The 13286-nt window shown below is 40.6% G+C and overlaps 1 protein-coding gene across 1 annotated transcript in view; it reads left to right on the forward strand.

Moving 5' to 3' along the window:
* The window catches only part of LOC126335305 (proteasome subunit alpha type-7-1), a 31997-nt gene extending 22926 nt beyond the window's left edge, over positions 1-9071 (forward strand). Inside the window, exons 3-6 of the mRNA XM_049998436.1 lie at positions 267-380; positions 2765-2898; positions 4014-4196; positions 8892-9071. Coding sequence (XP_049854393.1) covers positions 267-380; positions 2765-2898; positions 4014-4196; positions 8892-8981 — 521 coding nt within the window. The 3' untranslated portion in view covers positions 8982-9071. The remainder of the gene's footprint in view (positions 1-266; positions 381-2764; positions 2899-4013; positions 4197-8891) is intronic.
* Positions 9072-13286: the final 4215 nt, after the last annotated feature.

The raw sequence follows: 13286 nt of genomic DNA on the forward strand, positions 1-13286 counted from the left end.
AAAGGATTCCATTGATCACCAGAATCTTTTGTCAGTTCATTTCATTGACATTGATATCAAAGAGGAACTAAGTATAAAGTTAATATTATCACTGCACTTGCACCAACTCTGTTATAAGTGCAGTTTGGTTTTTTCAACAGCATTTATCTAAATGTGTTAAATTGTGTATAATGGTAGAACTAACTTCTTTCATGCCAGTATATCAGAAAGTAATTATTACAAACACATTTATTTATTATTATCATTATTATTATTATTCTTTACAGGTTTGACTGCTGATGCTAGAATACTGATAAACCGAGCCCAGATTGAGTGCCAGTCTCATAAGTTGACAGTGGAAGATCCTGTTACATTAGAATATATCACTCGCTACATTGCAGGTAAGTGCCTTTTCTCTTCTTATCACTTATTTATAGCATAGTTTCTGGAACTGCATAAACATTAGTAGAGATTAAATGGGGGCATGTGCTTATTGCTGGTGTTGATACAAAAATTCTTGTGAAACAACTAGTGAAGTGGAGATCAGAATCAAATTCCAGAAAGATGGAGCAGCTTGACAGAAGCCAACCATTTCAAATCAAACATTGCTTCCTACACAGCTTATTGCCAATTAAACACCACATTTGCAGTGACAAGTGTACCTGTAAGTGTAATGGAATTATCATCCAAAATCTTTGATAACTGACACCATGCCATCCAGCTTTGTCCAAAAACAATTCCCCTGTGCCTCATCCTGTGTGCACTAAACACTCCTTACACATATGCTGACCTGTGCCTCCTTTGTTACATGATACCATCCAGGGCTGTAACCACAGTCTATGTGAGGACATTGACTGCAAATCATTGTCCTCAGAGATAAGGAACAGCTGATAGAATATTGTCCACCACTACGCCACTTGTGTTCCTGCCCCTTCCCCTTGCGCCCCCCCCCCCCCCCCCCCCCTCTCTCTCTCTCTCTCTCTCTCTCTCTCTCTCACACACACACACACACACACACACACACACACACACACACACACACATTCTCTCTCACCCTTCCCCCCCCCCCCCCCCCCCCCCTCTCTAAGAGTCTTATCTCAGTCTTAGGCTGCTTTCACACTGGTGACTTTGTTGTGATCCAGCTGCTGCAGTGCATGCGGTTGTATCAGTGGGCACACATCTGAACTGTGCACCCGAAGCTCTATGGCATGAGCTATCTGCATGATTAGGTGAGCCAGTTACTAAATGTAATCTGATGAGGAGGCATTGCTTTTTGTTGTGTTGCTGAAAAGAAAATGAAGATGTCAGCAAAATCTGTAAACATTGTTTCCTGAATCACAAATTACAGGACGACATTCTGTTTCAGTGATGAAAATTTCCACTTTCAAAGTCACTTTTGCAGCTGGAAAGCGCACAAAATTCTTTAAAATGACTCAGGAAATACACTTCAGTTGACAGTGACAAAGCGTGACATACACAACACACCTCAATGAGGTGGCAACTGTTTACCCTCTCCCTCTGAAACCTTGCTGTCAGGTCGCCAAATGTGATTAAGTGGCAGACGTGATTGAATTGTCGTGGTGGGGACTGGCAGTTGCACAAAGGATCGTGTGGTCAAATCACCAGTAAGGCCTTACAAGAAGAGTGTGTTAAATGAAGACTGTGGACAGGCCACATGGGCAAGTCACACAACTAAATCGCCATATAAGGAATGTAAGAGGCAGATTGTTGCAAGGCCTCACTTAATACATCCAACCAACACTTCCTATTTCAGTTCCGTCGGTGGCATTTGCTGTGCCAAAAGAAGCACCGAGCGAGGAAAGCAGCCACACTAGACAGCAACAACCTACTGTAACCACTAATCAATTTTTTACCTCAGTATGACTACAAAGTAAACTATCCAGTGAGTTAACGGCAATCACCAATCTGTGGCTAACAGCTAATACCCAGATGTTGAACATGCTACTCAGTGTAAAGTGTGATTGAGCTTGTCTCTTATGTCGACAGCTCACATCATCTGGACATGCCTCTCCACCCTTCTTCTTCTTCTTCTTCTTCTTCTTCTTCTTCTTCCGAAAGTGGTAATCATGATTTTATAATATATCTGCATGAGGTATGAAATCCAAATTCCAAACTGTTGCTCATTATGTATACACTGTGAATGAACATTTTTGGATACTACTATGAATGTGTCCTCTCTGTTATTAGGCTATGTATCATTGTCATAAACACATGTTCTGTAGAGTGAGGCACTGGAGGGAGTTGGATTTCTACCTACATCCAGCTTAATAATATTGTAATAACCAAAGAGGGGACATTAACCACCTACCTAAATCTGTTTGATGTGTGGTGTAAAGAAACGTAAAACAGCACAGAGATGGTGCCAGCTTTCATGATAGTGGTTTTTTCCTAACTAATGTGTGCATTCTCATTTGGAATTTAAAAAAAAGTTGGTGTAAGAGCTCTTTTTAAAAGCAAAAGGTTCTTAAGGCTTATATATTGTGCTTGCATTCATTGGAAGTTCATCATTTGGAGTTAGCTAATCTACATTTATGCAGTGTTAATTGGAAACATGAGAATATTATTGGGATTAATAAGATTTATTAACTTAATTTGCAAATAATGAATCTCTTTTTAGAAGCTTACAAGGAAAAAGACGGTTATCAGTAAATTAAAGGATAAGATGAAAAGTCAACAAAATACATCCTTCAGTTGCATAGTAATACGGTAAGCAAAGGAATGAAGATATACTTATGGTAATGATCACACAAAACTATATTTGTAGGTTTGAAGCAAAAATACACGCAGAGCAATGGACGGCGACCATTTGGAATATCATGTCTTCTTGCTGGTTTTGACTATGATGGATCGCCACATTTGTACCAAACAGAACCATCGGGCATTTACTATGAATGGAAGGTAATGTGCAGAACTATGTTATCTATTTTGCTTATTTTCCTGAGTAATGTCTAAATAAATCAAACTTAAATTACGATGTAAACTAGGTAAACACATTTAAAATCTGAAGTTATCTTACTCAGCTACACATAACACAAGCATTAAAGTGATTAATCAATTCAGTTATCCTTGCAGACTCATAATTACATATTGCTCACATTTTCAATGAGGTGCCAATCTGTTTTAGGCTGTGGCATTTTTCTCTGGCAGGTTCTATGTCATTCAATTTGAGCATGATATTGTATGATTTGTTGATCTCTTCATTGTTGCAACGGGTTCAGGTGGCATGCTTTGTATTGAGAGAGTGTGGTGCTGATGTTCAGGGAGTTCCACTCCTCATACGGAACATGAGGTATGGTCTTGTAAGAGATTTCGGTCTAGCTTGAGCACTACCCATTTCTTGTGACAATACAGAAACACTTACTCTTACATGTTCTGTGGACATGTCAACACAAGGAAGGAACAAACTGTTTCCCACTGCATACATCATGGGTTAAGAACAAGACCTTAGAATTAGAATAACCCACGCGCTACTTTCCATGCACTGTCTGATGAGCTTGAAGTGGGGTAAAATAATGCTGAAGCCGAGGCATTGTTTTCAAACAACATTACTCAAGACTAAGAGCTTACTCAAAATGAACAACACATTTACCTTGTATACACCAATTGAAAAGGGTCAACTTGGACAAAATAATTGGAGGAAAACAGTGATAAGATACATTGTTGCTAAGACTGAAATATTGAATTTTGTGGGAATAACATGTGGTTGCAGATAAGAGATTTTGTGTGTAAGTATTACAGTGGAAAAGTATTTATTTATATATCTTTAGCAGTTTCTAACTCTCTCTCTGTGACCAAGCTGTCAAGAAGGCATTAAACACTAAGTGACATAAAGTTTCAGTATTCTAAAAACTGCTAATATTTCATATGGGAAATAAGATTGATCAATTTTTCAATGTAATAGCCATATTAGAACATAGGGATCTTATACACGTGTGGTCATGCATTTGTGGGGGAAGATGGGCTCACTGTGCAGTGTTTGATAAATTCTGATATATGATGATCTGTGTTTTCAGGCCAATGCCACAGGTCGTAGTGCTAAGACAGTTAGAGAATTTTTGGAGAAATATTATACTCCAGAGGTTGTGTCCACAGAAAGAGGCACTGTGAAGTTAGCAATTAGGGCACTGTTGGAAGTTGTGCAGTCAGGAAGAAAAAATCTGGAAATCGCTGTGATGCATCAAGGAAAGCCTATGCAGGTGTGTACCTTTCCAGTCATTAATATTTTATGATACAGGTTATTAGTAAACAGCCTTATAAAGTGCACATGTATTTGGTTGTGTTAAGTTTATTCTGTAATTTACATGTATAGATTTGTTGATAGTGTGTATATTACACTTACAACATTTTGTATGTCAGTATGTAATTAGTAAATAATCATGTAGGTAAATAGTTACCATTAGATCTTGGTATTGTGTGCACCAGTTTTCAGTTGTCTGATACATTTACCACAACATGTTTTGTGATTAAGGTAGCTCTTTATCTAGTGCTATAAAACAAAGAAACAAATCGGTACATTGCAATACTATGCATACTGACAACCACATAAATGTCTATGCTATCCAGCAATGAAACATAACTTACTCTCCCATTAGGTGCTGTTGACATTAAAAAGTCAGCAGCAAGTGTATATTGTCAAACATAAAACTCTTCCATGAACATTTGATATTTGTGCATATATCGGCTCGGTTGTGAAGTCCAGGCAGCCGTCTCAACCTATTAAAGATAGTACTAGCTCATAAAGAATGTATCATAGCCCACATTGATGCCACTGGCTACCATAAAATCTTTTTTGAACTGTGTGTTGGGTCCTAGCAAATAATAAAAACCAATACTGCACTTGTGCTACAATGTGTGCATCCATGTAGAATGACCAACAGGACACATTAAAATTTAACACTTCTAACTGCACTGAAGTGCCAAAGAAACTGGTATAGGCATGCTTATTCAAATATAGAGATATGTAAACAGGCAGAATACGGCGCTTTGGTCAGCAATGCCTATATAAGACAAAAAGTGTCTGGCACAGTTGTTAGATTGGTTATTGCTGCTACAGTGGCAGATTGTCAAGATTTAAGTGAGTATGAACATGGTATTACAGTTAGTACATGTGTGCTGGGACACATCATCTCTGAGGTAGCAATCAAGTTGGTATTTTCCTGTGCGATCATTTCATGAGTGTACTGTGAATGTCAGGAAATAGGCAAAATGCAAAATCTCCGACATTGCTTCAGCTGGAAAAAGATCCTGCAAGACTGAAGAGAATTGTTGAACATGATAGAACTGCAATTCTTTTGCAAATTGCTGCAGCTTTCAATTCTGGGCCATCAACAAGTGTCAGCATGTGAAACATTCAACAAAACATCATCAATATGGGCTTTTGGAGCTGAAGGTCCACTTGGGTACAGTTGATGACTGCACAACACAAAGATTTATGCCTCGCCTGGGCCCGTCAACATCAACAACATTGGACTGTTGATGACTGGAAACATGTTGCCTGGTCTGATGAGTCTCATTCCAAATTGTACTGACAGATGGATATATATGGGTGTGGAGACAACCTCATGAATCCATGGATGCTGCATGTCAGCAGGGAACTGTTCAAGCTGGTGGAAGCTCTGTAATGGTGTGTGGTGCGTGCTGTTGGAGTGAAATGTGGCCTTGGTATGTGTAGATATGACTCGTAACAGATGACACATACATAAGCATCCTGCTTGATCACGTGCAGCTATTCATGTCCATTGTACATTCCGATGGACTTGGACAATTTCAGCAGGACAATGTGACATCCCACACATCCAGAATTGCTACAGCTTGGCTCCAGGAACACTTCTGAGTTTACACTTCCACTGGCCACCTAACTCCCCAGACATTAACATTTTGAGCATATCTGGGGTGCCTTGCAACATGCTATTCAGAAGAGATCTCCACCCCCTCGTACCCTTTCGGATTTATGAGCAGCCCTGCAAGATTCATGGTGTCAGTTCCCCCCAGCACTACTTCAGACATTAGTGGACTCCATGCCATGCCGTGTTGTAGCACTTCAGTGTGCTCGTGGGGGCCCTTACACAACATTAGGCAGGTGTACCAATTTCTTTCTCTCTTCAGTGTAGAATAAGTTGGTGGTTGCTTTTCAAGGAAGACTTTGCTGAAGTGGGCTGAGAAATGCCCTTTTGGCAAATCTGTCTCCTCATTTAATACATGGACACAGTCTTCTCTTAAAATGCAAAAAAATTTCAACTTCCTCGGTGCTGCTACCCAAGAAATGCTGCTTATTCTTCAATTGCTTAGCCACTGTTGATGAGCCATTCTCCTTATCATCATTCTCTTTAAACCTTATTTTAAAGTTTCTTCCCATTTTTCCCCCACGCACACACAATCTTTACACTTTCTTTCATAAATTGCCATTCCCCCTACCACCACCCCCACCCTCTCCCAGTTCTCTGCTGTGCCAATCTTATGCTTCAGCCTTAGCTTCAATGAATTGTCTATCCGGAATGCAGTTTTAACCTCTTTGTTCTTAAACAGACTTGCCAATTTGACACATAATCTCCCAATATGGCATGACTCTGTACTTTTGTGGATTTTTCGTGTTTTGTCAGTTCTATGCCCTACCGAAATAAAAACAGGTAAATAGTGGCAGAAAATGGTTTCGATGTTGGTTTAATATTTAGGATTGAGGCAGCCTTAGGACACAGAAACCAATAAAGCAAGAACATTCCACAGAAATATGTCATTCCAGTTGGCGAATTATCAGTGAGGTTATTTAAAACAAAGAGGTTAAAATTGTATTCAGGATGGACAAGAAACTGAAACAGAGGCTGAAGGGTAAGATAGGCACAAGGGAAAATTTGATGGAGAAGGTAGGAGTTTATGAAATAAAGCATCAGGGTTGTGAAATGAAGTATGTGGGGAAAATGTGAAACTTTAAAGAGAATAATTATAAAGAGAATGGATTATCGGCAATGACCATGCAACTGAAGAATGAGCAGCATTCATTGAGTAGCATCACAGACAACATGAGTATATTGTACTTTGAACAAAAAGGGTGGTTGCTGTCAGATTTAGAGGGAGTTAAGATTTTTCGCATTTTAAGAGATGAATGTGTCAGTTTGCTAAATAAGAAGACAGAAGTGTCAAAAGAGCAGTTCTTGGTCCACTTCCGTGATATCGTACTCGGAACGCAGCCACCATTGTATTCTACTGAGTGGTGTCAGATTTCAGTGTGTCCTGTTGGTCATTTTATATGGATACACACATTGCAGTATAAGTACAGTATTGGTTTTTAGTATTTGCTAGGACTTGACACAATGTTCAAAGTTTTTACAGTAGACAGTAGCATCAATTTGGGCTGTGGTAGATGGTTTATGAGATAGTACTATCTTTGGTAGGTTAAGGCAGCTGCCTTCAGTTTACAACTGAGCCTTATGAGAGTATTATGCACCAACATGAGATGTTCAAGGAAGAGTTTTATGTTTGACAATGCATGTTTGCTGCTGGTGTTTTATTTTTGACATTACCTAATGGGACAGAAACATCGATGTATGTTACACTGCTGGACAACTTAGATATTTACATGGTTGTCAGTATGTTTAGTATTGCAGTGTATCGATTTATGTCCATGTCTTGTAGCGCTTGATAATAGGACAACATAATCATGGTACATGTTGTGATAAATATCATACATCTGACAACTAGGGCATAACTTTCTCACTATTGATTCATGAGGCAGTTGTACGATGGCTTGATAACAGATAAATAGTTTGCAATTATAGATATGAAATTTCCTTGTACTGCTCATGTGTAATGGTTGTTAGCAAATAATGTGGTTGTGTTTGTGTGATTAGTATGTATGCTGTTAGCTGTCCTGCTTCACACCAATATTGAGAAACAGTCTGCATAGTTCTGAATAATTCACATGTTCTTCAGGTGTACTTCTTTAAATTCCATTAATGTGCTGTCTTGTAATCTTTCCTTTTTTAATGTGAATTACTTTTTGTTATCGTGGTCAACACAATACATTCTCATCAGTTCCCATGCAGCTCACAACTGGCTTTTGATATATGAAAGTACTATCTTCAAAAAATTAAGCACTTGCGAAGAAATCAGCAGTTGCAGAACTGTGTATTGTCTCTCAAATTCAAAGTACTGTTTGTTGAAATTAAAATCTTGTCCCTTACTTCTGAGTAGAAATTAGTGTTCAAGAACAACTTCAACCAGAACTGTGATCTTAATATGCTATAACCTTAGTATCACAAGGAAGTGAGCTCATGAGACAAAGAAGACAGAAATTTCCTGAATTGTTTATGTTGCCACAACAGTGCTGGCACCACCAATGTGTACATTGTCACAGTCTCTGGCAGCATGATGTAATGATGTCATACTCCAATCATTAAGAAGCCTCCTATGAGCTGTAAATAATTGCCCTGACAGTCAGGTGCTCCTGGCAAAGACAATGGGGAATTCTGTCAAAAACTCAAGATTTTACCCAAATGTAATGTGGCAGGTATACCAAGAATGTTATGAACAGATAGCAGTTTCAATATTGTTGTTTCAGTAGGGTAATGAGTTGGGCGTTATCAGTAGAAATAAAGCATTTTTCTCAGAGTTCTAAGCATAAAGAGCTGTATCAAGAAGCCTACGCTGCATAGTAGAAATAGCATTGAAAAAAAAATAACTTAAGCTTAGAAAAATCATTTTCATATCTTGATGAACAAAAAGTTTTGATTTTACTTAGTTTTGATTTTACTTTGAGGGAAAAATGCAGTGGATACAAAGATCAGTACTTTTGTTCGTCTGTATACTTCACTTGAGGATCTCAATGGATCTAGACTGCTTTGTTATATTAAACAAATTTACTCTCAAAGTAACACAGTCTTAATCTTTAATTTCAGATGTTAGATGCTGACAAAATAGAAGAATATGTGGTGGAAATTGAAAAAGAAAAGGAAGAAGAAGCTGAGAAAAAGAAGCAAAAGAAGTGAGCTTTATTTGTTGAAAGGGAAAACCATCTTTCTCTCATTTGTGTCTTGAATTTCATTTTTGTGTGAAAATAAAAAAAAAAACTTGCTTAATGTTGTTTTGGAGATTTTTAATTTTTTCCAGTCATAGAAATGACTGAATTTTACTTGTGTTCCATTATTTTACATTTTCACAATCCTATATTTGACTTCAGTTATGAGATACAGTAACACTGTGCTATCTTGTGGGGGCATCATGCGTTACACAGCAACTGAAAGATAAATGTGCACTTGCAGTGATGTCCAGGATAAGAAGACATTTCAAGAAAATCCAGAATCATATCTACATGGTTTTCAGCTAATGCAAATTAAGTGAAAAGAATCTTCTCCTTCCACATTTGTTAATTTTTCTGTCAAGCATCTGCATGCCTTGCTTTGGTGTAATGCTTTTTAACCAGAAAACAGTATGAATTCTAATTGTTGAGACAGGGACGGAAATTGGTTTTGTGACAAAATGTAGAAAGAATAAAGTTGAAAAGGAGGGAGGTTCAGGCTTAGCCATATGGATTAGGCTACCTTGTGTATCCATATTTCGAAATAGTGATTTATTCTTCTGACAGTTATAATTTGTCTTTCTCCAGTGTTTAGTGTAATATTTTAACCATTGATTTAAAGTGATCTTCTATATTATTTTTCACATTAGTGAGCCAAAACTGTAAGACTTCTGCCCACAGCAAGACTGGATGTAGCCTGGTGGTGCTGCAGATATATGATGTGATTAGTAAAGTGTATAAACAGAGCAGAGATGAATCAAGAATTATTCTCCCAACAATACGGGACACACATAGTGAAAACCACTGATGTAAGTGATTTTGACAAAGGGTAGATCGTTATAGCTCAGCTCATGGGAACAAGCACCAAGGAAACAGTGAAGTTAGTCAGCTATGGAAATTGGTTGAAGCTGAAACCAAGAGTCAGTGACAAGGTGCTGGAAGCTCATGCCTCATCACTAAATGTGGATGTTACCGGCTTGCCTGCTCTGTAAAGCTGGATAGGCAGTGATCTGTGGCGGATTTGATAACAGAGTTAATGTGTTTTGACACACTGTTAATCACACATTGTTGAACATATTATTCTGCTGCAGACAATCCCTAAGTGCTCCCATACTGACCCGAGAGCATTGTCAGTTGTGACCGCAGTGGGAAAGTGATCATTGAAATAGGACTGTGTGTTGGTGGAAATGTCTGATTGAATGAAGGATGTTCCCGGTTCCTGTTGGGATATGCTGTCATCACTGGAAACAGCTACTCAAAACATGCACCATGCCATGGATGCAGGCCTACGAAGACAGTGGAAGACCGTGGAACATTCATCTGGGGAACATTATTACAGACTACTTGTGTTTCTTGATGCTTGATGTTCTTGCCAATGGCAGTGTCATCTTGCAACAACCCCCAGGGGCCTCACAACTCTTTTGTGCGTACATGCTTGGCTACCATGGCTCCCCAGCTTTTTCAGCAGTAATTCCCTTTCTGTGCTGCAAGCCTGTACACCCAGTGACCTTCTCCCTTTTCATTGAATTGTGTTTGTGGCGTAGACCCTGCTTGGACCTGGTGCACGATTTAAGACCCTAGTTTTCCATTTCACTTCAAGCACACTCTACAGCTTATTAATAAATACATGGTCCCCATTTTTGGGTTTGACCTGTCACCACTTTTCCAAATTTGTCAAAAGTGTGGAATGTGCAGGGAAGGTCACCCAATGTGATATCTGTTCCACCTTTATGCCTTTCCATCTTAGCACCCTTGCTTTCCAATAAGGTATTACACCCAGTATGGTAGCCACCCCATTTTTCTCTTCTTTTTCTCTCTCTTTTTTTTTGTGTGTGTGTGTGGGGGGGGGTTCATCAAGTACCTGCACAATAGTACCCACTGACCACACAGTGATTGCACTATTGGTGCCTGAGATGAAACCTTCCCATTTATAGCGAGGAGTATGTGCCCATTGTCACTGGGGCATGGGGGCTCCGAGCAATGGAGTACTGTCCCAGTACCTGCTGCTGAGGCTGGGTGGCACCATGGTGGGTGACTTGCACGTGAAGCAGATGAACCTTTCTCGTGCTGGGGGGTCACATGGTGCTAGCAGTCTCTTCAGAAGGAAAGAACTCGTTCAACTTAGAGAGGTATGACCCTAAAATGTTTCCTTCTCTGGCTGCGTCGCAGGAGGAACATAGGGCTGAGAGACAAGCAGATATACATACTGCTTCCAATACTTGGTTTATACAAGGATAGATGGGGAGTCTTATTCTTTGTAGAGACTATAGAGGGCAAGTCTGGGGAAATTGCAGCCATCTCCAAAATGAAATGTGGGTCAATTTTGACTAAAACTGCATCCCCTGTCCTGTCACAGGCGTTGCTTACTTGTGACAAGCTGGGTAATATTCTGGTGACATCACTTCCCATAATAGTCTAAACATGGTTCAAGGCATTTTCCATTGTGACATCCTCTTGCAGACTGATGAGCTGTGCACCAGCTTGAAGCAACAGAGTGTACTCTTTGTTGTGTCCATAGGGAGCCAAAGGACAGTGGGGTTGCTACCAGAGCCTTCATTGTGGCCTTTAAGGGTCATTGGCTGTCTAAAAAGGTAGAGGTGATGGTATGCCTCTGCCTAGTGATGTGAAATTGTACGTCCAACCACCTTGACCCCCCCCCCCCCCCTCCCCTCCATTCAGTGCTTCAAATGTATGAAATTTGGCCACATGACATTGCATAGTGATGCTAGCTCACTCTATAGAGATCGTGGTGGACGACCACTGCATGCAAATGTTCTTTGTGCCTCTCTGCCCATCTGCGTCAACTGTGAAGAGAACCATTCTCCCTGCTCACAAGTCTGCACTGTCTTTCTGAGAGAGAGAGAGAGAGAGAGAGAGAGAGAGAGAGAGAGAGAGAGAGAGAGAGAGAGAGAGAGAGAGAGAGAGAGAGAGGGAGGGAGGGAAAAAACAGGAACTGGGCAAACTGACATACCAAGAGACGAAGAAAAAGTATGGGCCTCTACATCCTGCACGCATGACGGTGTTGCACACTGAAGCTATGACAGCTTTGTCCCCTCTGCCAATGTTATTCTCCTCCATTATGCATCCTATGGTGAGCTCTCAGGGTCGCTTGATCACGTCTGCCCACCTGATGGTTTGGGTCTTCCCCCACACTTAACTTTGGGAGTGATGGCTCCCTGTCCACTGGGGATGCCGAGCCTGTTCACCAAACCAGAGACGCATCACCCTCAGCCAGCTCCTCATGTCAGGAAAGGGTCCCTCGGGATACTCCTCTCCAAGATTTCTGCTGGTATGCCACTAGCTACCAACCAGTGGCTGAAGGAGCCAAAGGCTGCTTGTCGTAGGGCTTCACAATCTTTTTCAGTTTTCTGCTGCCAAGACTCATGTCATGTAGGTCTGTCACCATCATACTGTTTATCCACAACTAGTAGTTTACCTTGACAACCAATTAGTGTGGTGGAGACTTGCTGCTTTTTGGGACTGGTTTTTCATGGCCGGCGGACGTGGCTGCCCCATCTTCACCAACTTGAGCAAGGATACTGGCTACACCTTAATACACTTTGCTACATTGGTAACAACAGCTGAGGTGCAGACTGCACTTCCCTTCTGCAGCTTTACAAAGCCCTAATCCTGTCCCATCTTCACTATGGGAGTCTGGCATATGGATAGGCACTACCCTCAGCGTTGCAGTCACTGAACCTGATACACTACTTTGGGGTCTGACTGGCAACAGGAGCCTTTGAAACTAGCCTTTTGAACAGCCTATTCTTGGAGGTTGCGGTCCCTCCACTATTGATCAGGTGCCAACAACAGATACTCAGTTATGTTATACACTTTGGCAGCTCCCCTAAGCATCCAAACTACCATGTCCTTTCGCCTAGTAGGGAGATCCCCAGAACTGGGGTCACGATTGCATTTCGACTTCAGTGTCTCTGCTTTGAACACAAACTTCCCCCACTGTTGCTATTTGTCAGGGAGCAATGGTGTACACACCTATTGCGTTTACCCCGACCTCGGATCTGTCTCTATCTTTTGGACTGAAAGATTCAGTTGACCTCATGGTTTTTCTCCACCTGTTCCTGGCTGTGCTAGATCCATTTCCGGATACGGAAGTGGTATATACTGATGGCTCAATGGTCAGTGGATGAACTTGTTTTGCATACGCACATTCAATGTGCAGTGAACCGCGCTCGTTGCCTAATGGATGTAGTGTCTTCACTGCTGAATTGATGTCCATGAAATGAGTCCTTAGCCATGCTAGTTCTTGCACTGGCTA

Source organism: Schistocerca gregaria, chromosome 2 (assembly GCF_023897955.1).
Source record: "Schistocerca gregaria isolate iqSchGreg1 chromosome 2, iqSchGreg1.2, whole genome shotgun sequence".
NCBI lineage: Eukaryota > Metazoa > Arthropoda > Insecta > Orthoptera > Acrididae > Schistocerca > Schistocerca gregaria.